This window comes from Girardinichthys multiradiatus, chromosome 2 (genome assembly GCF_021462225.1).
Source record: "Girardinichthys multiradiatus isolate DD_20200921_A chromosome 2, DD_fGirMul_XY1, whole genome shotgun sequence".
Lineage (NCBI taxonomy): Eukaryota > Metazoa > Chordata > Actinopteri > Cyprinodontiformes > Goodeidae > Girardinichthys > Girardinichthys multiradiatus.
In genome coordinates, this window is record NC_061795.1 from 29,954,448 (window position 1) to 29,978,777 (window position 24,330).

Here is a 24,330-nt window from a genome sequence, read left to right on the forward strand (position 1 = left end):
AAACTTTCCTGAATTGGTTAATTGCTGTGATCTGCCATACATTATATTTCTAAGGAAATGTTAACATACAGTGAGAAGTTTAAGTATTGTGTCTGACTTACATTACATGTACATGTGACACAATCATCATGACTGTCTTTCCAGCTGGTGCCACTAGCTACGCGCCTATCCTTACCCTCAATCACGCATTCTGCAGGATAACAAGAGAAAGAATGAGTCAATACCTGCAAGATAATAAAAATATGTAAATGTTGTGTCCAGTTAAGATGTCTGGTGTGGTCAATTTATAACATGACCTCTCACCTTTGCACACAGGGCAGCATGAATCAAGGGGAGTGAATTGTTCATCATGAGGGCAACTGAGCACTGGACATGTTTGTTCCAGGCACGTCCATGTCAGATCCTACACAGAAATGATTGCACTACCTTAAACTGTGTCAAATATTCAACAGATTTCCTGAAATATCTAAAATGAAATGAAAACTTGCTCTATAAGTTTACTAGAGCATTTCATTAATATATTTTACTGTATGTTGAAGCAACTAACGGTTACTTGCAAAAATGTTTCAACCCCTGGAACTTTTTCCCATTGTGTCAAATTACAACCTCAAACTTAAATATATTTTATTGGGATTTTCTGTGAGACCAACATAATTATGAAGCATGCAGTTTTTTGTTGCATAAATAAAAATCATAAAAGTGTGCAAAGAGTTCATTTGTATTGTAGTCCACTTTCCACTGAAACTCACAAATAAAATCCAGGCAATTCGTTGCACTGTAAGAATTGATACTACATATGATGTTACACTGCAGCTTTGTAAATATTGTAAATAAATGTGTTAAAGTTGTAACAACAAAAGTCTATGCGTGTGAATTGTTACTGGGAGGTCTTACAATAAATGTTCACAGTTAAAAAAAATTTCTGAAAGATTCAATGTGATCTCAAACACGTCTTGGAGAAATAATTTACCCCATTATGCATGTATAGTAACTATTTTTAAGTAAGAAATAAAAGACATATATTCTCAAAACAAAATTAATAATATTACACATTCTGCTTTTGCTTGGTGTGTCAGTCATAAAACAAGATCAAAAAGACTTTTTTGGCTCAATATAAGGTAGTCAGACTTAAATAAATCACCTAACCCTTGTGTGTAATTAAGTCCCACAGTAAATACAGCTGTTCTAAGAAGGCCTCAAAGGTTGGAGAACATTAGTAAACAAACACTTTTATGAAGACAAAGGAACACACAAAAGGTCAGGGATGAAGTTGTGGATAAGTTTAGAGAGAGATATGTTGTCAAACAACATCCCAAGCTTTGAACATCTTACAGAGCACTGCTCAATCCATCTATGGAAAACAGAAACAGAATGCCACAACTGCAAACATAGCCATAGATGGCCTTCCAACCAAATTGTAAAGCAGAAGCAGTAAATATGTCAATGGTAACTCTGGAGGAGCTGTGGAGATCTGCAGCTCATTTGGGAGAAACTGTTCACACAGAAATGTGGCAACACGTTGTTAGAAAACCAAAAGTATTTCTGTTTGCTGCTATCCTCAAGTCACATAGGTGACACAGCCAAGAGAAGAATGTGTTCTGGTCAGATCAAACTAAAACTGAACTTGTTGGCCAACATACAAAACACTGTCTTTGATGGAAAACCAACAAAGCACATCACCATGAACCTCCTCCCCACAGGAAAGCATGGTTGTTGCAGCACTATGCTGTGGGGATGCTTTTCTTCCAGAGGGGCAGAGAAGCTGGCCAAAGTTGGTGGGAAAATGTAGGTACAGGGCAATCTTGGATGAAAACCTATGAGAGGCAGCAAACTAATTGAGAATCTGTGTCAAGACTTGAAAACTGCACAGATACTCTCCATCCACTTTAACTGAGACTGAACAAAGCTCTCTAGATGTGCAAAGCTAGTAGAGATATACTCCAAAGGACCTGTAGGTATTATTGCAATGAAATGTGACTCCACAGAGACTCAGGGGGGACTCAGGGGGTTGAATTGAAATGTTGACAGTTTTTTTTTTTTTACATTTTTATTGGAAACAAATGTGAACTATATATCACTTCCCTTCCAATTCACAATTTTGTGTTACTTTGTGTTGGTCGGTCACATACATTTCCAATAAAATACACTGAGCTTTATGGTTGCAACATGGCAAAATGTGAAAAGGTTCAAGGTGTTAGGTAGTAAAATGTTTTTAAGCAGTGAAAAAAAAAAAACTGGTGTAAATTAGTTTCTAAAGATCCGACTGAATTTCTTTCCAAATACTGTTTCTCTAACACAACAGACTAAAGCGTTGAGGCTGTTTTACCTTGCACTGGCAGGTAAAGCAGGGGTCATCTTGTGCCAGCATCTCGTTGCCAATCAGTGTGCTTGTACAATTAGTGAGAGGCTCTAAACATAAATAACATGTCAGAGGTGGAAGAGTGTGGAAATAACATGTTTTGTTACAGCAGGTGGGTACTGACGTGCACAGACGGGACAGCAGGAATCTGGTCCGGGAAATAGGATCTTGCTCTTGGGACAGTCCACCAGACTTGGACACTGCTTCCTATAACACTTTAGGTATTGGTTTCCATCTTGCATCATCTACAGGGCAAAGAAATTAGAACACGGATGGATGGATGGATGGATGGATGGATGGATGGATGGATGGATGGATGGATGCGACTTTTACTAAAACATCCCATAATGGTTTAATACCTCACATGTGCAGATCTGACAGGGATCATTGGCTGGATGGAAACTGTCCCCTGGACTGTACACTCTGCCGTCAAATGTGCAATCTTCTCACAAATAAACAAAAATACAACATTACCTGTAATAAACTAAAGCTAAAACAAATGTTTGGATCAGAAAGAAGTTAAGGGAATTTGCTCACCAGCACACACTGGGCAGCACTCCCCAGACATCATAATGAAGTCGACACATGGAGATACACAACGCACCTCAGAGCAGGTGGTCACTCCATTCACACACATACAAGTCATACAGTGGGAAGAATCCGCAAACCAGCTACTGCCCTCTGCGTGCTCGTGTCCTCTATACACACAACCTGAAAAATAAAAAACTTCACAGTACATTCCATACTTTTCCGGAACATTGAGATTACTTTAAAAAATACACCTTCTGAAACTTACTAGGTACTTTCCTTGAACTTTCATGGAACTTACTGGATATTTTCCTGGAACACAGAGATTTCATATTAACCTGGTACTTCTAGGAAATGTTGGAAAGTATTCAGAAAAGCACCCTGTAAGTTCTGGAAAGTACCAGCTAAGTTAGGTGGGAAATTCCAGGAACATAACATTTTAATTCTGGAAAAATACCCTGTAAGTTCTGGGAAAGCAACCAGTAAGCTCCATGAAAATAGCATAAAAGTATCTGTTAAGTTCCAGAAAGCAACCTCTAAATTCCAGATAATACCAGGTATGTTATAGAAAGTACCTGTTAAGTTCTGCAAGGTAACCTCAAGGTTCCAGAAAATACAAGATAGATTGTGAAAATGCCTGGTGAGTTCCAGAAACTAACCTCTAACTTCTGGGAAAGTACCTGATGAGGTCTAGAAAAGTATCTGAATAGGACCATAAAATGACCTGGTAAATTCTGGGAAAGTAACCTCTAAGCTCTGGGAAAGACAGGACTGTATTATATAGTTTCACCACAAAGTCTTTCTTACAACACCCATTGTCTTTATGACACTGTCTTTATGTACCTCTACAGTGCGGACAGCAGAAACCAGGATCTGTCACCAGGTGAGGGCACGGCATCTTGGGACATTCCAGAGGTGCACACTGCACCTTACCTTTCTGCAAGATTGATACAGAATAGCATTTAAATGCAAGGATATTAACATCTACCAAGTAAATAAAGTATTAGAAGCAAAACTGTAAATAGAAACCTGGCAGGTACAGGTGGAGCAGTAATTTGAACTTAGGGACCATGTCTGTCCATCATTATACTTGTGTCCATTCAGCACACACACTAAGACCAGAGACAGAGAGAAGACAAAGACATGCAATACAACAACAAGAGAGTTTTGCTGATCAAAGCAGCTTTTGGACTGTGATTTAAAAATCACTTCTTGAAGAGCTTTAAAAGCTAAACCACAGCAGCTGATTAAAACTCTTTAAAGTTAAATCTAAAAGAGCAGATATTTGTTTTTGCCCTGTAGCAATGTTTAAATCAATTCATAAAAACAATAGGAAATGCTTGTATTTGTAGGGAGACTTAGTAAATTACATTTAAAAACTATTTAAAAGTAATTTATTGTAGCACAATATTGTAGCATTACCAATTCTTTGCTTTGCTTCATAAATACAAATACAAAAATATGCATATATAATGCCTCACAAAGGTAATTCTACACATTGAGGTTTTTCACATTTTGCTGCTATTACTTTTATTTGCAAAATGCCACAAATTCCAAGAGATATTCTTTCAGACAATTTCTGTAACTTTCTTCAAGGTCAGACTTTTACATACAATAAGATAACTATGCCTTCAAACAATTTATCATGAGCCCAGATGATGATGTGATGGCTTTGTAAGCCTCTGATACATTCATTCCTAACATCTGAGTTAAATGGAGGCACACATGCAGATACACTCACCGGCCACTTTATTAGGTACACCTGTCTAACTGCTCGTTAACGCAAATGTCTATTCAGCCAATCACATGGCAGCAACTCAATGCATTTAGGCATGTAGACATGGTCAAGACGATCTGCTGCAGTTCAAACCGAGCATCACAATGAGAAAGCAAGGTGATTTAAGTGACTTTGAACGTGGCATGGTTGTTGGTGCCAGACGGGGTGGTTTGAGTATTTCAGAAACTGCTGATCTACTGGGATTTTCACGCACTACCATCTCTAGGGTTTACAAAGAATGGCCCGAAAAAGAGAAAATGTCTTGTTGATGCCAGAGGTCAGAGGAGAATGGCCAGACTGGTTCGAGCTGAAAGAAAGACAATAGTAACTCAAATAACCACTCATTACAACCAAGGCTTGCAGAAGAGCATCTCTGAACGCACAACATGTCGAACTTTGAAGCAGATGGGCTACAGCAGCAGAAGACCACACCGGGTGCCACTCCTGTCAGCTAAGAACAGGAAACTGACGCTACAATTCACACAGGCTCACCAAAATTGGACAATAGAAGATTGGAAAAATGTTGCCTGTTCTGATGAGTCTCGATTTCTGCTGCGACATTCGGATGGTAGTGTCAGAATTTGCTGTCAACAACATGAAAGCATGGATCCATCCTGCCTTGTATCAACGGTTCAGGCTGGTGGTGGTGGTGTAATGGTGTGGAGGATATTTTCTTGGCACACTTTGGGCCCCTTAGTACCAATTGAGCATCGTGTCAACGCCACAGCCTACCTGAGTATTGTTGCTGACCATGTCCATCCCTTTATGACCACAGTTTACCCATCTTCTGATGGTTACTTCCAGCAGGATAAAGCGCCATGTCATAAAGCACAAATCATCTCAGACTGGTTTCTTGAACATGACAATGAGTTCACTGTACTCAAATGGCCTCCACAGTCATCAGATCTCAATCCAATAGAGTACCTTTGGGATGTGGTGGAACGGGAGATTTGCATCATGGACGTGCAGCCGACAAATCTGCAGCATCTGTGTGATGCTATCATGTCAATATGGACCAAACTCTCCGAGGAATGTTTCCAACACCTTGTTGAATCAATGCCACGAAGAATTAAGGCAGTTCTGAAGGCAAAAGGGGGTCAAACACAGTATTAGTATGGTGTTCCTAATAACGTAGCTGGTGAGTGTATATTGTAAAGCAACAACATCTCAAACACAGTGCTTCCTTGTTTGAAATAATTGAAAAATCAAAAGAATCAGTCAAGATACCAGGAAGAGAGTTGTTGACCTTCACAACTCTTGTTCATCTTTGGGAACAATTTCCAAATCCCTGAAGGACCACATTCATCTGTTCAAAAAAGTATGTGCAGGTATAAACAGTATGGGAAATTCAAGCCATCATTCTGTTCAGGAAGGAGATGGGTTCTGTGTTCTGGAAATGAGAATGTTTGGATGCGAAAGGTATAAATCGGCCTCAGAACAAAAAAAACAAAAAAAACTTGTGATGCTAGCTGAAGCTGGTAAGAGTGAATTCTGTATCAGCATGGGCTAAAAGGCCACTTAGAAATGAAGAAGCCATGACTTCAAATTAACATAACAAGCCAGACATACAGGTCCTTCTCAAAATATTAGCATATTGTGATAAAGTTCATTATTTTCCATAATGTAATGATGAAAATTTAACATTCATATATTTTAGATTCATTGCACACTAACTGAAATATTTCAGGTCTTTTATTGTCTTAATACGGATGATTTTGGCATACAGCTCATGAAAACCCCAAATTCCTATCTCACAAAATTAGCATATCATTAAAAGGGTCTCTAAACGAGCTATGAACCTAATCATCTGAATCAACGAGTTAACTCTAAACACCTGCAAAAGATTCTTGAGGCCTTTAAAACTCCCAGCCTGGTTCATCACTCAAAACCCCAATCATGGGTAAGACTGCCGACCTGACTGCTGTCCAGAAGGCCACTATTGACACCCTCAAGCAAGAGGGTAAGACACAGAAAGAAATTTCTGAACATATAGGCTGTTCCCAGAGTGCTGTATCAAGGCACCTTAGTGGGAAGTCTGTGGGAAGGAAAAAGTGTGGCAGAAAACGCTGCACAACGAGAAGAGGTGACCGGACCCTGAGGAAGATTGTGGAGAAGGGCCAATTCCAGACCTTGGGGGACCTGCGGAAGCAGTGGACTGAGTCTGGAGTAGAAACATCCAGAGCCACCGTGCACAGGCATGTGCAGGAAATGGACTACAGGTGCCGCATTCCCCAGGTCAAGCCACTTTTGAACCAGAAACAGCGGCAGAAGCGCCTGACCTGGGCTACAGAGAAGCAGCACTGGACTGTTGCTCAGTGGTCCAAAGTACTTTTTTCGGAGGAAAGCAAATTCTGCATGTCATTCGGAAATCAAGGTGCCAGAGTCTGGAGGAAGACTGGGGAGAAGGAAATGCCAAAATGCCAGAAGTCCAGTGTCAAGTACCCACAGTCAGTGATGGTCTGGGGTGCCGTGTCAGCTGCTGGTGTTGGTCCATTGTGTTTTATCAAGGGCAGGGTCAATGCAGCTAGCTATCAGGAGATTTTGGAGCACTTCATGCTTCCATCTGCTGAAAAGCTTTATGAAGATGAAGATTTCATTTTTCAGCACGACCTGGCACCTGCTCACAGTGCCAAAACCACTGGTAAATGGTTTACTGACCATGGTATCACTGTGCTCAATTGGCCTGCCAACTCTCCTGACCTGAACCCCATAGAGAATCTGTGGGATATTGTGAAGAGAACGTTGAGAGACTCAAGACCCAACACTGGATGAGCTAAAGGTTGCTATCGAAGCATCCTGGGCCTCCATAAGACCTCAGCAGTGCCACAGGTTGATTGCCTCCATGCCACGCCACATTGAAGCAGTCATTTCTGCAAAAGGATTCCCGACCAAGTATTGAGTGCATAACTGTACATGATTATTTGAAGGTTGACGTTTTTTGTATTAAAAACACTTTTCTTTTATTGGTCGGATGAAATATGCTAATTGTGTGAGCTAGGAATTTTGGGTTTTCATGAGCTGTATGCCACAATCATCCGTATCAAGACAATAAAAGACCTGAAATATTTCAGTTAGTGTGCAATGAATCTAAAATATATGAATGTTAAATTTTCATCATTACATTATGGAAAATAATGAACTTTATCACAATATGCTAATATTTTGAGAAGGACCTGTACTTTCATGTTGTGGGCTGATGAAATGAGAATTGAAGGGTTTGGTCATAAAAACTGTTACATTTGGGGGGAAAAGGGGAAAGCTTGCTAATCCCAACCGTAAAGTATGAGGTGGCAGCATCATGTTATGTGAGTGTTTTGCTACAGCGGGGAGTTGTGCATTTCATAAAGCAGATGGCTGTGAAAACATTGAAGAAACCTCTAGGACATCAGCAAGATGCCAAATTAGTTATAAAATGGCTTAAAGACAGAAAAGTCAATGTTTTGGAGTCACCATCATCTCAGTCCCATAGAAAACTGGAAACCAGTAAAAAATTATGTATGTGAGCAAGGCAGCTTACAAAACAGATTCAGTTACACCAGTTCCAGTCAGAAACATATGGAAGGACACCCAAAACATTTGACCCAATTCATGCAGATTATAAAGGCAGATACTACTAACAAATACTAAGAAACCATAAACTTCAGACTTTGAAGTAAGTTTTTACAAATTATCCCAATGATTATATCTCTCATTATTCTGGCAAACAGGAAATAGTATTTTTTCAAGGTGAGGTTATGTTTGGCTAACTGACCAATAACAGGAAACCTTTAGTCTGATGTCAGACAGTGAGAAAAAAAGTTGTGTCTTTTTATACAGTATATGTAAACATCTAGTGGATGTTTACATATACTGTATTGTAAAGTGGAGGGAAAATAATAGATGGTTTTAAATTTTTTGTTAAATATGAAAAGTGTGGCATACAGTTGAATTCAATGCTTTGTAAAACTTTATTTTGCAGCAGGTAAAGGTGCAAGTCTTTGGGGGTTATTTCTCTACCAGCTTTGCACCTTTACAGACTAAAATCTTTGCCTATTTTTCAAGCTCAGCATGTCAGGACACAGATGCAACTGTATTTATAGTAAGATAAAAAAAATCACCTGTGCACTCGGGACAGCACCGTCCTGGCTCGGTAACGGGGTGATCGCATGGTGTCGATGGACAGATAAGAGGGACACAGGAAACTGTTCCTCTGACACAAGTGCAGCGCTCACAGGGATTGGATAATGATGGAAAGGTGTGACCATGAGTATGCACAACACCCTCATAGAGACAGGAATCACAAGCAGGACAACAGGTATCATAAGGGATGGGATGCAAACACTGAACTGGACAGGGTCTCCTTTGACAGGTCACCATTTCATTCTGATCAGGAGGAAAAGGATGAAGGAGAAAAGAAAGACAGAAAGATGAATTTATTAAAAAAAAAAAACAAGATGGCCTAATTTTTAATTCTTTGGAAAATGTCAAACTGACAAGACAGGAACATGTTGAGCAGGGATCAGAGGGTGACGTAAAGGTGGAGCCGGATTGATGCTCCGCGCCCTGATGGAAACACCTCCCCGTGCAGACAGGACAGCACTTTTCTGGAGGCGTCACTGGGTGCCTGCAAGCAATGCTTGGACAAGAGGTTTTGGCACACACCACACCACCATTCTGTACAAATAGATAAAGAATAATTTCAATACATTCAAATTTAGAAACAATGCTTGAAGTGGTATAGTTTCTTTGTTGTCAGATGTCTGAGAATGTTTTTTTTCTGTAGCTTGACAAAAATCTACAAAAAGATTTGGAATGCTTGCAGGAAAAATCTCAGAGGTTAAAGCAAAAAGGAAGCCACAGCAGAGCAAACTTAAAAGGCCATGCATTATGACAAAAACTCAGATGGCAGATCAGAATTTGATGGAACAAAGGATTTTAATCTGCCCCTACACATGGAGGTTCCAGACCAACAGGGATTCGTAGACAAGTCAGTACGTTGCTATGATGACAATCCCATCATCTGACTATCAAAAAGAGGGTCAATAACCCACTCAGGAGAACCTCATCTTGTTATGACCCAGATCATAGGAAAACAGACTGCCCAACCCAGGACTAGATCTTGGCATGGCCCAAAGATTTTTACAGACCACCTTGGGTCCTGCAAAAAAAAGCTGTGCATATATAAAATGGTGGTCCTCACTGTTTATCCCTACCAACCTGAACCTTGCTGACTTTTGCACAACACACTGGCCAAGAGAATTGAAGAATTTGACAGCAGGGACCTCAGAACCATCGAGAACATAAGATAGTATCACACAATTACTAACAATGACTTGCGGGAACGTACCCACCAGCTACCCGCAACCCTGCTTGCCACCCAGCATTACATCCAATGGTTTTGGGCACACCTTCTGAATTTCTTCATAAACACCCACAAGTGTCATCTGCTCAGTTAATCAGAAAGGTGCAGAGTGAAAAAGACCTCATGGTAAACCCCAAAACAAATGGCCAAACATCGTCAAAGGAAAATATGTGGGGATTAACATGGGGGACACTCAAGATCAACCAAGACCGCTGCCCATACCAAGCTACATTCAAAACTAAATAACATGTATGTACCTTGGCAAAAATCAATGACTTCTGTTGGAGAAAACTGAGTTTCAGACTGATTTAGATCCTTTTCATATGCAAAAAATCATTCCAATTGTAGAGCTTCTCTCTTATTTCAGTGACTTCCAGAAAACGTGAAGCTACAAAATAAATTTTAGTGCGCCAAGCAGAAACCTCCCTAATACGGGCATGCAAAAAATATACAGTCTGCATTTCTTCGCATGATGTAATGGTACTCTTCTCCTCAAACCGGGTCAATCACAAAGTTTGCTGAGAGTTCAAACTTAGCTCATGTTGCAGAAAAGCTGTCATTAAAGTTCTTATACAGTGAAATCAATTACTACGTCAGCTTGTTATATATTTCTTCATCCTGTAAAAATTAGAATAAATAGAAGATGGAGTTGTATAGAGAATGACTCTTAAAGTTCTTGTGCGAATAATGCATTATGGAAGCAATTTTATTAGTTTATCAAATATTGTATAAGTGGTTGAAACATGGCTAAAATGATAATAATGTGTTTTAGTTGAATTCCTCCAGGAATCTAATCCAAGGTGTACGAACAACTGAAAGTATGCATATGTGATAGTACCAGACAGGAGCAGATCTGACAATGATCTTCAGGATGTGGGAATCGCTCTCCATTGTAACAGTCCCGCCCGTTGAAGTTACACCCATCACACACTCCACATGCACAGTCATCCAGAGCCGGGTGTGCACATGGTGCAGAAGGACATTTTCGGGTTGTGCACAGCACCTCACCTCTCTACAAAAAGAAAACACGTAAAAAGATCCCAGAGTGCTTTGTCTAACGGATGTCATTCTCCCACTCACTGAGCATGTGCAGTCCTGACACCCTTGTTCTCCTCCTGGAAAAATCTGCTCGTCAGAATACGTAACACCCTGGAAAAGACAACCTCCAAACACACATAGTGATGCATCCGTCACTGAGCAACGCTACATAACATGAGCTTTGATGTTCTTATAAGTTGGTTACCTTCACAGACGTGGCATCCACATGGGTTGGTGACCGGATAAGAACAGAAAGCTGCTGGACATGGCTTCTTCGAACATCTCACTGAACCACTCTTTAAGTTAAAAAAAAGCTCATTAATACAAGGGAAAAAAACAACCAGATTTTCTGTTAGTGTCATTGGTACCTGGCATGTACATTCAGAGCAAGGGTTTCCTGGGTCAGGAATTGACTGTCCATTGATGAGGACCACACTATTATAGAAGCAGCCTGACAAATAAAAGCAGGCAGATTTGGTCAAATTTATGACCAAGGAAACAAAGTTTAGATTTATAAATTGGTGAGTTTGGAAGAAAAAAAAACATACGTTTACATTCTCCACAGCATTGCCCAGCTGGTTTGTAAGGGTGGCTGCAATCTTCATAACAAGGTAACTTAGTGCAGGTGATATCTCCTCCATAACAGTAACACACACCACAGGGGTCTTTGTCGTCAGCAAATTCAACGCCATCAGGATATTTTTTACCATGAAATGTGCATCCTGCAAGAAGGGAATAAAGACGTTTTTGTAAAGGTTGTTCCCTCTGTGGTGCCTTATTGTTGTTAAAGCAGGTTTATTCTTTCACCATCACAAGACATGCAGCACTCTGTTGGTACTGGGTGGTTGCAGTTGGATGGTGGACAGAGTTTCCTCTCACACTGCACAGAACCTTCGTGACAAACACAGTACCCACACGGGTCTGAGGGATTATCCCACGTCTCACCACTGACTCGCTCTCGACCCTGGTACAAGCAGCCTGCAGGAAAGATGCCGTGAATAAACAAATCTTCCTATGATGTGGTGCCGGGACATGTGAATGTGTACCTTCGCAGGTCCGGCAGCAGTCCTGTGTGATGGGGTGAGAGCACTGAGCAAAGGGGCAGGGTTTATGCTGACAGCGAACTGTCCCGTTGTTGCAGACGCATGTTCGGCAGCTGTCACTCGGGTGGTAGAAATGCTCTGTGTGCCTGAAGGGCCTTTGCTCGAACATGCAGTCGGATGGAGGATCTGAAGCGACATCCATAAAAATAAATAACAAAAAAACTTTCACACTTTGATAATATATGTGCTTGTTGTGAATTACAATATGGATGATAAACCAAAAAAAAAAAAAGAAAATTGAGATACAATTAAATTATACATTTTCTCAAAGCAAAAACGTAATAATTTATGCAAACAGATGAGCCACAAAGACAAATCCACTTGGTGTGTAAATTATTGTGCAAAGGTTTTACAAATGTTCGTCTAAATGGTGTCATTCCAAAGCAAATGTCTTTTTCATGTTTTAATGTGGTCTTGAGTGTACAGTAAGCTTTCTTCTACAATTATAAGCTACCCTGGTGAGGATTTATAAAACCCCTTTAAAATAAATTCATTGAACCTTTAATTTTATTACATTTATTATGCAAGGAAAAATGCCATATTAGGAAATAGTTATTTTTGAACAATATAAGTAAGTACAGTAAGTAAAGTTTATATGTTAAGTGCCTTTCTCAGATAAAACCATCAATTCAATTCAATTCAATTTAATTTAATTCAAAAATACTTTATTAATCCCAAAGGGAAATTAAATGTTGTTGTAGCTCATTATGAGGGTTTCTTCAAAGAGCCGTTGTAGATGCTGATGGCTGGGCGAAGGAAGGATCTCCTGTAGCGCTCTGCCTCCCAGCACATCTGAAGAAGCCTCTGACTGAAGACACTCTGTTGTTGTAGGACAGTCTCATGAAGAAGATGCTCAGGGTCCTCCATAATGTTCTTCATTTTATGAAGAATCCGTCTTTGCACAATGATCTCCAGAGGTTCCAGAGGAGTCCCCAGAACAGAGCCAGCCTTTTTATCAGCTTGTTGAGCTTTTTTAAGTACCTGGCTCTGATGCTGCTTCTCCAGCAGATGATGGTAGAAGAGATCACACTCTCCACAACAGACTTATAGAAGATATGCAGCATCTTGCTGCAAACACCAAAGGTCCTAAACTTCCTCAAGAAGTACAGTCTGCTCTGTCCCTTCTTGTAGACGGCTTCACAGTTGCATCTCCACTCCAGTCTGTTGTCCAGGTGAACAGCGAGGTATTTATACTCCTCCACCACCTCCACCTCTTCTCCCATGATGGAAAAAGCTTTTGACTTATTCCTGTTTCTTTTCAAATCTACAATCATCTCCTTTGTTTTATTTACGTTCAAGATGAGATGATTGTTTTCACAACATGCCACAAAGCGGTCCACCACCTTCCTGTACTCAGCTTCTTGTCCATCTCTGATCAACCCCACGACTGCAGAATCATCCGAGTATTTCTGCAGATGACAAGAGTCTGTCTTGTACTGGAAGTCTGAGGTGTACAGAGTGAAAAGGAATGGTGAGAGTACAGTCCCCTGTGGTGCTCCTGTGCTGCTGACTACCTGGTTAGACTCATAACCTTTCAGTCTCAAAAACTGTGGTCTGTTTGTCAGGTAGTCTTTGATCCAGGAGATTGTTGAGGCCTCCACCTGAGTCTTCAGGAGTTTCTGACAAAGCAAATCAGGTTGAATTGTGTTAAATGCACTGGAGAAATCAAAGAACATTGCAAGCACAGTGCTGCTGGCTTTGTCCAGATGACAGCGGTCACAAAGGGCTGTACAGAAAACCAATAAAATAAGTTCCATAAATAAGATTAAAAAAAATTATACAATGGAACATACAATAAAAGTAAACATTCAACAGAAAGTCTGTTTAAGCAGGAACGTTTTTAACTGCTTTTTAAAAGAGTCCGCAGAGTCAACTAAACGTATCTGTAGAGGGAGACTATTCCACAGCCTTGGTGTCGCAGACTGGAAAGCTCGGTTCCCCTTGGTCTTCAGTCTGGTGCACAGGACAACTAGAAAATGTTGAACCTCTGAACGAAGACGGCGAGCAGCAGTATATTTTGTGCGCAGATCAGATAAGTAATCTGGGGCCGGGCTTAGTGCTTTGAATGTTAGCATGAGAATTTTAAAACAAACTTTAAAATCTATTGGTAGCCAATGTGAAGAGTATAAAACGGGGGTAATGTGAGCTCGCTTGCTAGAGTATCCGAGAGGTCTGGCCGCACCATTTTGTATGGCTTGGAGGCATAAAAGGGATGATTTCTACATACCAATAAACAGGGCATTACAATACTCTAAACGCGATGGTACAAATGGGTGGAATATTCTTTCCAGTTCAGCTAAAGAGACCATATGTCGCAGTTTAGAAATACTCCTTAAATGAAAGAAACAGGAACGAGACAAAGATTTTATATGTGAGTCAAAGCCCTGAGAGGAGCCAAACATTACACCAAAATTTTGAATACTGGACTTAGGAGTTGGAAAAAAAGAAGCAAGAGTCTGACTGATTTTTGTACATAGTTCAGGAGGAGCTATAATTATGAATTCAGTCTTTTTAGTGTTTAAAACAAGGTAATTGCTGGAGAGCTAATCAATAATCTGGGATAGACATTGGACTGGGTGGACAACCTATCCAGCTGATGAGACTTAAAAGACATGTAGAGTTGAATCTCATCTGTATAAAAGTGATGAGAAATGTAATTAAAAGACTAAATGATGCCAGCTAAAGGAATAATCCATATGTGTTTTCAATAACACCTATTGACAACACCTGCTGTTTGTATTTTATACAACCTCTTTTTTTAGTAGGGCAGCACTTCTCACTTATAACATATCAAGGTTGGAGCATACAGAACAGAGGGATCTTGGACCGTTCCTCTTTTCATAATCTCCTGGCTTCTCTATTATGCCTTTATTTCTTGAGTCCACCCCACAGGTTTTCTATAGAGATTAGGTCTAGAGATTGGCATAGTTAGGTGACGGTTGCTGTTGTTGAATCTTTTGTATTAATTTGGCTGAGTGTTTTGGATCATTATCCTGTCCAACAACTCTATCAAAGTTCCTAGGACCTTTGGGAGAAAAACAGGCCCATAGCATTACAGATCCTCCACCGAGCTTAACAGAGGGAATGAGGTGCTTTTCCACATATGCATCCTTATGGAAAACTAAATTCCCAGCAGAGTTTTGCTAACTCCACATGTTTACATTTCTGGTGGTAGGAGAGAATAGTATCTATTAGATAGTGCAAAGAGTTAGTAACCCCCAAGATGTTTGCTGCAGTTCTCCAACAATGAGCTTTGGAGGTCTGTTTTTCTTCCTAAAAATCTAAAAATGAAGAAACATCTGCCTCACTTGAATAGAATGATTTCTTTGAACGAAAGAAATGGCCTCTGAGGCATGTCACACGTACTGTATCGCTAATTACATTTTGTGACTTGCTTCAGCTGCAAGTATTTTATAGGACTTGTTAAGGGTGTCAGTAACCATAACACTGATGATTTTGTTAAAAACAATAACTTCTCAATGTGGAATTTGTTCCTCATCAAATATATGTGAATATATGTAAAACATATATATGATTTTTAGCAGTGTGAGACAACGCAAGAGAAGATAATTTTTTTTTTCTTCACCTATCTTTCCTAGGGGTGTCTATAATTGTAGAAGTTACTGTAGGTCCTCAAATCTTGCTCTAAATATGCTGGAACACATGTTTATTTAAATATTCTTTGACAGCAATAGTAGGCAGGCGCTCAAATGTGGTGGCTGATGATTGTATGAATGTATCATTACTGATGCATTGTCAGCAGTTCTTCTTTGCAATGTATCTACAACTATAATTTGTTCTTCTTTCAGCTGCTTCCATCAGGGGTTGCAACAGCAGATTACTTGCCTCCATTTAACCCTATCCTTCGCCTCTGCAACTGTTTAAACCAACCATCTCCATGTCCACCTTCACTACATCCATAAATCTTCTCTGAGGTCTACCTCTTTTCCTTCTGCCCAGCAGCTCCATCTCCAACATCTTCTCTCCAATGTATCTTTTCTTAGAACATTTCCAAAACATCTTGACCTCGCTTCTTTAACTTCTACCCAACTTTACCATTTTCTCCAATCACTACAGCGTATGAAATATAACAGAGTTTAAGCTTTCAAGCTTTTCTAAGTAAAAATGTCTGTTCTGTGGTAAGAACTCTGTTTGTTCCACATCCTTACCGGGACACTGGGGGCAGCAGTGTCCAGGGATGATATTAGGACTGGAGCATTGTAGAGGTGAACACCTCCTCATTAGACATTGGACATTCCCATTCTGAAACACAAAATAGAAAGCATGGTTCTAAGTTTGTGTGTGTGCATGCGTGCGTGTATATGTAACATTGTGTGGATCCATCCCTGAAGGGACACCAACATTGTGTGGACATTTTGTCTGGTCCACACCAGGGGAAATCTGGGTTAATGGTTAAGTTTAGGACTAAGATATGAATTGAGTTTAGGTAAGTTTAGGTAAGGGTCAGGGTTAGGCTATAGCAATGAATAGAAGTCAATGGAAGGTCCCTATAAGGATATGAAAACACTACATGTGTATGTGTGTGTTGATTTTTACTATGCAGCTGCATGTCCTGCATTGGTCTGTTGGATGGGGAAAGTCCTGTCCATTGGGATACTCTTTCCCAGCGTAGCTGCAGCCTAGGAAATAGAAGAAACTGGATGAAATCTTATAGGTTTTATTTATTTATTTTTTTGATAAAAACAATATTATATTTTTCTTACCATTGCAGTTATTCTGGCAGCATGTCCCAGGTAGAGGGGCATTACATCGAGGATAAGGGCAGTGCATTTGATGACAGTCAATCCTTCCGTTTTTACACGTACACTCCTCACACACACTCACAGGGTTAGGAAAAGCCTCTCCATTTATAAACACACGGTTTTCAAAGGAGCAGTCTGGCGATTAAAAAAAAAAGAGAAACAGCTGCAGATCAGGCTCTTTTAACATTAACCACAATCTAAGAATGAATACCTGGACATTTAGGACAGCACTCTCCAGGAGGGGTGTAGGAATTGGTGCAATTTAGTGGAGGACATGTTCGTCTCTCACAGTGAATGCTGCCATGCTGAGGAGATGCAGAAAATGTGTCAGCAGAAGTAAAGGTACAAATTGTTCTGTTCTGTGGTTAAACACTAACCAAACAAGTACATATGTGGCAGGGCTGGTCGGGGGTTGTAAATCTCTGTCCATTGCTGTAAACTCGATGGTTGTAAGTGCAGCTATCACAAATTTTGCAGCAGGAACCTGAGAGAAGGAAATGTTGTACATGCATGCATCAAAAGTAAACTATCACTAACATGCAAAGTCTTACCTGTGATCTTGCTTGGATGCAAACACTCAGTGGGTGGGCACTGCATGTGTGTACATAAAGTCTCCCCATTGACGCAGGTGCAACTGGAACAGGGACCCTCTGGTTGCCAACTGGAACCGTTTTCATATTCTACCCCCTCCAGCACACATGCTGCAACAAGGAGGAAGTGTTGTCATACAGGCTTTGTACTGATGAGCTGTGGCTTTGTGTGTGTGTGTGTGTGAGACTGTGTGCTTGTGCATAATTACCCTTGCAGACTGGACAACAAAGATGAGGATCAATGACAGGTTTGGAACACTGTACAGGAGGGCATTTTTCTTTAGAGCAAACTACGTTCCCGGCCTACAAAAAAACACATAAAATTAGTGTACGTCTTGTTTTATATGGTATACGCATTGTGGCAGCCATTTTATATATCAGATACTTTGAATAAAAGTGTGCTTTGAACCATAGTGTGAAAATCTGAAAAATATTTCTCAATTTCCTGTCAGAGGTTCACACCCATTCATCATCAGCATTAATGTCATATGAATTAGGGTCTTTTAATGATGTATTTCTTTTTATGCTGGATTCAGAGGTTTGAGCTTGGTGTGAATTTTCTCTAATCCACACAGGGTCTAAATTATACATACAGACTCAATATATAGCACAACGTTTATCGTAGCTTCTTCAGACCTTTTCACATCTGTCACATGAGCTCAGAGTGAACCTGCTATCATTTATGAAAGAACAGGGTGCCAGCGCCAAATCTGACAATTCCTGTGTTCTCTGGCAAATGCTAGTCGAACTCCACGGTGCTGGGCAATAAGCACAGGGCCCACTAGAGGACGCCGGGCCCTCAGGCCACCCTCATGAAGTCTGTTTCTACTGGTCTGGTCAGAGACATTCATGCCAGTGGAGATAGGACTTTGGCAGTACTCATCCTGTTCTTCCTTGCACAAAGGAGCAGATGCCAGTCCTGCTGATGGGTTAAGGATCTCCAACGGCCCTGTCCAACTCTCATAGAGTACCTTCCTATCTTCTAGAATCTCCTCCATTCTCTTGAGGCTGTTTTGAGAGACACAGCAAACGTTCGGGCAATCACACGTATCAACGTGCCATCCTGGTGAAGTTGGACTGCCTATGCAACCTCTGTAGGGTCCAGGTATCGCCTCACGCTACCAGTATTGACACTGACCCTGGTCAAATGCAAAAGTACTGAAAAGCAGTAAAAAAAATTAGGAGGGAAAACTATCTGTGGCCTCTATTTGCAAAATCATTCCTGTTTTTGGGTCATTTCACTGTTGCCCCTTTAGTGCACCTGTTAGTTTCATTAACACCAAACAACTGACAATGATGAACAACCCCCTCTACAACTGAACTGACCAGATCAATATTCCAGAAGTTTAACTGACATAAAATTATACTCTAACTAAAAAGTGTTACTTAAATGTTTTTAACTGCATTCATACATATATAATAAATCAAATATGAGTATCATTTTTAAGGGAATACACATGAAAACAGTTGTAAAAAGTCTGTCTTAGATGACATATTTTGTATAAAATTCAAAACTGTGTTTTCCCCTGTGTTGTGGTGGATACTGTACAGACTTGCCTTACACCTGCACTGCAGGCAGGGTCCACTCCCAGCGGGGACAAACACTGTTCCATCAGCATACACCCTTCTGTCAAACTCACACTCTGCAGGAACAGAGTTTAAACCATAAAAAGACAACGCTTACAAACCAAAAAAGAAGAAATATGACAAAAACATTTTTTAATACTGACTTTTGCATGTGGGACAGCACTCTCCTTTCTTCTTAGCTGGATGACTGCAGTGTGGTGTGGGACAAGAGGCCTCCATTCGCTCACAAGACACCTCACCTTCCTAAGGGACAGATTTGAAATAGGATCAATTGCTGCAGCATGTTGTCAGATATATCTGTAATCTATAATAAAGTTAATTTAGTTAAAAAAAATGTTAATAAAGTTAAACAAAAAGTTATATTAAAAGATATTAACATATAGAAAGTATTTAACTCAAAAACAGTTTGAAATGCTTTGTCCTCTCTGCCGTCACACAGAACTTTAAGGATGAATTAAAGTATTGGAAATCACTGCATAGAAAACTATTTTGAGTGTTTGTAGTTTCTTGCTGCTGCCAATACTGATAATAAAGCAATAATATAAAGAATAAAACATTCACTAACCATCACTCCAGTCTAACTAGGATTTACAATAAATTAAGAATTAAATAAGTTTAGAAATACATTTAGAGGGCTAATAACATTTTTTACCCTAATCATTAAAACAGATAAAAATATATTATCTCCTCTTTTATTTAGCTTTCTAGCAAAGTTTAAACAGTGACTGAGACTCTGGTTTCTACCTGAAGGTGAGATGTTGTATTGTGGAAAAATCACTGCTCACTTCGGTTTTTGGAAAAAGTGTTTATCCAACTTCATAAGCATCACATAGCAAAAAAAAAATCTCTTTCTACTCACTGAGCAGTGGCAGAGGAGGCAGGGGTTGGACACAGATGGGAACTTCTGACCATTCACATAGACCTCTGACTCAAATTCACACTCTTCACATCTACAAATTATACAACATCCACGCTTAGGTATAAAAATAAAAATAAAGAAATTGTTGAAAAATTGTCACAAGCCTATTTACCTGAACATTTAAAATCAATAGATGAACTAATACTGAAATCAGATTTAAGTAATGTGCATGAGATTTTAAATGCTTGTTACCTAGGGCAACATTCACCAGGATGATGCGCAGGGCTGCGACAAGAGAAGGTAGGGCATCGAAGTGGTGAACACACCACATTTCCATTCTAGCAGGTAAAGAACACATATACCTTGAGATCATGATGCTCATTTAATAGATTCATTTAAAAAAAAAAAACACAGTTCATGAATACTGATAAACGTACCTCACATGTACACTCCTGACAGGGGTCATCAGTAGGAATCACAGCTCCATTAGGGAAGTCATGTCCATTTACACCACAGCCTACATGACACATATGCACACAGACACACATGGACCCTCCTTTCTCAGTTTACAGCTACAGGTAAACGGAGAAACCCACCTTGACAAACTGGACAACAGGTGTTAAGGGGAGGAGCAGCAGGGTATTTACAAAGGGTGCTGCACTGCTCCCTCTCACAGCAAACGTGACCCTCCTGATCCCACAAAGAAATAGAATTACTAAAGAAAAAGCGAAAGACTGAAAACAAGCTTACTCCAGGCAGTTGTTTTAACCTCACCAAACAGGAGCACACATCACAGGCATTCTCTGCTGACCTCCATTTGGCTCCATGGTCATACCCGACACCAGAATGGGTACAACCTGCAAGGAAACCTTTAGGTTATGGCTCTTCTGCTCCCAAGCATTAGGTTTGATAAAAATAATCATTCAAAATTATTCTGGTCCTGGGATTAAAGTGGCGTCTTTCATTCCAGTCAGCGAAAGGATGTTTTCTGACATGACAAAAATGTTGTTTTGTAATAGTAATATATTTTTTAAATGCTATATTATTAGTAATTATGTGCACAGTATTATTATAGTATGTCAGTTGTATCATTAACTTTAACATTTTTGCATTATTTGATGTTAAAACTGATAACTTTAATATATTTTGCTGGGATTTTAAGTGATAGACTTATATAAATTAACAAACTATTATGGCATTGAAGGACACTGATGTATGTTTTTACAAATATGTAGGTCCTTTCCTATTTAGGTAACTTCTTGAGGCATTTGGTTGCACTTGAGTTTATTGAGTGCCATCAAACTAAACAGAGTTGAGTACTTTTTCAAGGCTCTATAGATGGTTTTGCAATGTTTATGTTTTAGAGAATCAGAAAACAGGGGGCAGAACGATGGGATTAAACCTACTGACTCTTAAACCAGTAAACCATCATTTAGTACATTTCATTAAGTTGAAAAAACATGCTTCTATATGCACTTTTCACTACAAATATGTTTCAGCAGAACTAAAACTTCAGCTTGTTATAAAATAAAAACCACATTATAAAAAAAGTGTGTTATTTTTGTTGCTCTCTGGATGCATTTCTGTTTCCATTTTTTTTCTGAGTCACCTCCACATTGTTGGCAACAGTCTTCAGGTACAAGCATAAAGTTAGCCACTAGAGACAGGATGTAAAGGACTCTTAGCATTTAAATACTGTAGATTTGCTATAGGTGAAACAGGCCCAAGGAAACATTTCTAGAGGATACCTATAAATTGATAAGACTCTAATAAGGGGGTTGAGAAAATCAATCTTTTTAAGGAACATACTGCAGCACCATACCCTCATCAACTCATTTCACTCAGCATGGACATTTCAGCAGTTAATGACTTTAATGAAAGCCCTCCAGAGGATAGAAACAATGTGTTTGTGTATTTGAGCAGGCAGTAATAACAGAGTGAGACATGGGTTAGTGGGGCTCCCTACTGTGCCTGTAGCCAACAGACATTTTCTCAACAGGAGCATGCATGAGATCAAAGGAAATGTGAGTGTGAGTCTGTGTGTCTTATCAGTTTGGTGCCACTCGAGTCCTCTAGAAGGAGGAAATTTAGCAAAAAGATGAAGGGTAAGAGATAGTGACCGAGAGGCCTTTTAACTCCATAGAACCATGGTCATCTCCCACCCAGATCCAAATCTCCACATAATAGCACAGCTGGAAAAGGAATATTTAGAGTTACATTATTATTATTATTATTATTATTTTCAATAGGTACTTTCTGATGAACAAGCGTCACATTCTAATTCATTGAATATGACTGCATGTGTGGTATGCATGGTGTGTGAGAGCCCCAGTTTTCATACAGCTTAAACGTTGATCAAACAATTTTTGCTGCAGTGTTAAATATGTAAAGAGGCAAAGCTGGCACGTCTAAGTGAACTGTATAGTAAAGTTTAAGGTTTCATTTTTCTATTCCAAATCCTAAAAAGGAACTTTTAAAAAAATATTTCAACAGTGATAAAAGCATGTGAAGCATGCTTTAAGTTGCTTTAATGTTAATTTAAATAGCTCATATAATTTATTCAATAATAATTTATGCTGTGTTAAAACATGTTGGGGACAATGCCAAAATGTTTGATTTCCACTATTCAATCAATCTCTTGCAAAATAACAGACTGAAGCAGGGCAATACATCATACATGTTTTGCCCGGTAAAATTTTTTGATTAGTCAGAAAATGACTGGATTAATAGGATTTTAGTTGCATACCAAATACTGTGTTGGTCTGAGAGCAAGCCAGTGTGATTAATAAATCCATTGACCTAAGTGTAGCTATTTAATGCAGTGGGCAAAAAGAAATTGAATAACTATGTCAGGTGTTTGAGTCTCCTTGGATTGAGGACATTAGGAGTGATGGAACATGGTTTTGGGGTCAAAAGGTCAAGGCGAAACACGTGCTTCCATTCTAACAGAGATATAGGTGTATGGTAAAGGGACAATCCTCTAAATTTGCAACTCAACAGCAGTTTTAATCAGCACTGCTAAGACTAAAATAAAAATAAAAAGTTTAATGTGTATCTTTGGCAGAAAATGATAAATAAAGAAAACCAAGACTGAGATGAACAAATTTGAGTCACCTTTATTTCTGCTGCTGGATTGGCACGTGACCTTTCCAGATGAACACAAACACACAGTGTTGGGGTCGGTCTCCCAGTGCTGGCCCTCCTCCACTTCACGGCCCTCCCATACGCATTGTCGCCTCACGCACTCACAACCTTCCAGGTATTTCACACGGGATTGTAGATCCATATTCTTTTACAGACCAGAAAGAGAAAATTGTATTAGGTTTAATATTTTTATAGAAGGAAAATATTTTGGCTGCAATCATCACCTGAGCTTTGACCATGCCCAGCATATGAGCCAACTCCTCCAGTCTCTTTTCTAGCTTCTCCATCCTGTCGGTTGTCTGCTTCTGAGAGACGGATTTTATCCCATGAGGAGATTCTGGAGGCCCCAGCTCTGCAATTCTCTGCTGTTGGTCTCCATGGATGTCCCTGGGATAATAGTCGGTTTGCTCCTGTGGCCTGTGGTTAGTTTCTTGTTTACTGGGTGAAGCATCATGGTGGAACATTTGACTGGGGTCAGCTGGGAAATTTGGACCATGTGTGTCTTGGTAATGAGACAGAGGCAGGTTATCTAGAAGAGGAAACGGGCCGTTTGTGGGATAGTAAGAAACCAACAAATTGCTGAATAATTTTTTTAAATGAACAGTAGGAGAACTCTGGATACTAAACAAACATCCTGGAGATCATGAAATGAAGACCCACACTGAGGAATAACAAACAAGCTGTTCTGGGATTCTCTCGTTATAATCCTGACACGACAACACAAGTAGAGCAAATTAACAGGCTGAACAAGTGAGAGAAAAAAATAAAGGTATAAAAAACAAACAGGAGGACCCACAGCAGCCAGAGGCAACCAAATCTTGGAAACAGATATACATTCTGGATTTTTATATTTTTCACCTGTAATGTTGTCACAGCTCCACGGACGCCTCACATATGCTTTCAATGATAGTTTGGCCATCCTTAGATATCCCTGCATAGAAACAGAAACAAATTGATAATGTTCCACGGCTCAGGTAGGAGAGTGTTTTAACAGGACAACTATTAATTGTGAGATCTACAATACTGGCCTTTTTGGAAGGGTGCAAATAAGGGAGCCATTGTTGAAAGAAAGCGATGAGAGGTTGGCTACATGTCATGTAGGGGATACAGCAGACATGAGGAGCACTGCGCACCCTTAACACTAAATACCCACGGTGACACATGGTGGCCCGTGGTGGTGGCAGCCTTTTGCTGTGGGAATATTTTGTCTTTAGCAGGCATAAGGAAGCTGGCTGCTATGA

At 39.8% G+C, this 24,330-nt stretch overlaps 1 protein-coding gene across 1 annotated transcript in view; it reads right to left on the reverse strand.

The window, feature by feature from the left end:
* LOC124859759 (kielin cysteine rich BMP regulator) overlaps positions 1–24,330 on the reverse strand; it is a 33,803-nt gene that overhangs the window by 7,021 nt on the left and 2,452 nt on the right. Inside the window, exons 3-36 of the mRNA XM_047352602.1 lie at positions 23,948–24,020; positions 23,314–23,618; positions 23,060–23,234; positions 20,720–20,802; positions 20,542–20,635; positions 20,383–20,462; positions 20,198–20,283; positions 19,946–20,036; positions 19,230–19,329; positions 19,057–19,142; positions 17,709–17,802; positions 17,461–17,610; positions 17,287–17,393; positions 17,121–17,214; positions 16,871–17,044; positions 16,704–16,786; positions 16,316–16,409; positions 12,090–12,272; positions 11,851–12,021; positions 11,592–11,765; positions 11,412–11,494; positions 11,249–11,339; positions 11,086–11,168; positions 10,844–11,017; positions 9,138–9,317; positions 8,762–9,026; positions 3,917–3,999; positions 3,731–3,824; positions 2,897–3,070; positions 2,719–2,801; positions 2,484–2,604; positions 2,327–2,409; positions 304–403; positions 102–190 (exon numbers count right to left, since the gene is read on the reverse strand). Of these exons, the coding sequence (XP_047208558.1) occupies positions 102–190; positions 304–403; positions 2,327–2,409; positions 2,484–2,604; positions 2,719–2,801; positions 2,897–3,070; positions 3,731–3,824; positions 3,917–3,999; positions 8,762–9,026; positions 9,138–9,317; positions 10,844–11,017; positions 11,086–11,168; positions 11,249–11,339; positions 11,412–11,494; positions 11,592–11,765; positions 11,851–12,021; positions 12,090–12,272; positions 16,316–16,409; positions 16,704–16,786; positions 16,871–17,044; positions 17,121–17,214; positions 17,287–17,393; positions 17,461–17,610; positions 17,709–17,802; positions 19,057–19,142; positions 19,230–19,329; positions 19,946–20,036; positions 20,198–20,283; positions 20,383–20,462; positions 20,542–20,635; positions 20,720–20,802; positions 23,060–23,234; positions 23,314–23,618; positions 23,948–24,020 (4,200 nt within the window). The remainder of the gene's footprint in view (positions 1–101; positions 191–303; positions 404–2,326; positions 2,410–2,483; positions 2,605–2,718; positions 2,802–2,896; positions 3,071–3,730; positions 3,825–3,916; positions 4,000–8,761; positions 9,027–9,137; positions 9,318–10,843; positions 11,018–11,085; positions 11,169–11,248; positions 11,340–11,411; positions 11,495–11,591; positions 11,766–11,850; positions 12,022–12,089; positions 12,273–16,315; positions 16,410–16,703; positions 16,787–16,870; positions 17,045–17,120; positions 17,215–17,286; positions 17,394–17,460; positions 17,611–17,708; positions 17,803–19,056; positions 19,143–19,229; positions 19,330–19,945; positions 20,037–20,197; positions 20,284–20,382; positions 20,463–20,541; positions 20,636–20,719; positions 20,803–23,059; positions 23,235–23,313; positions 23,619–23,947; positions 24,021–24,330) is intronic.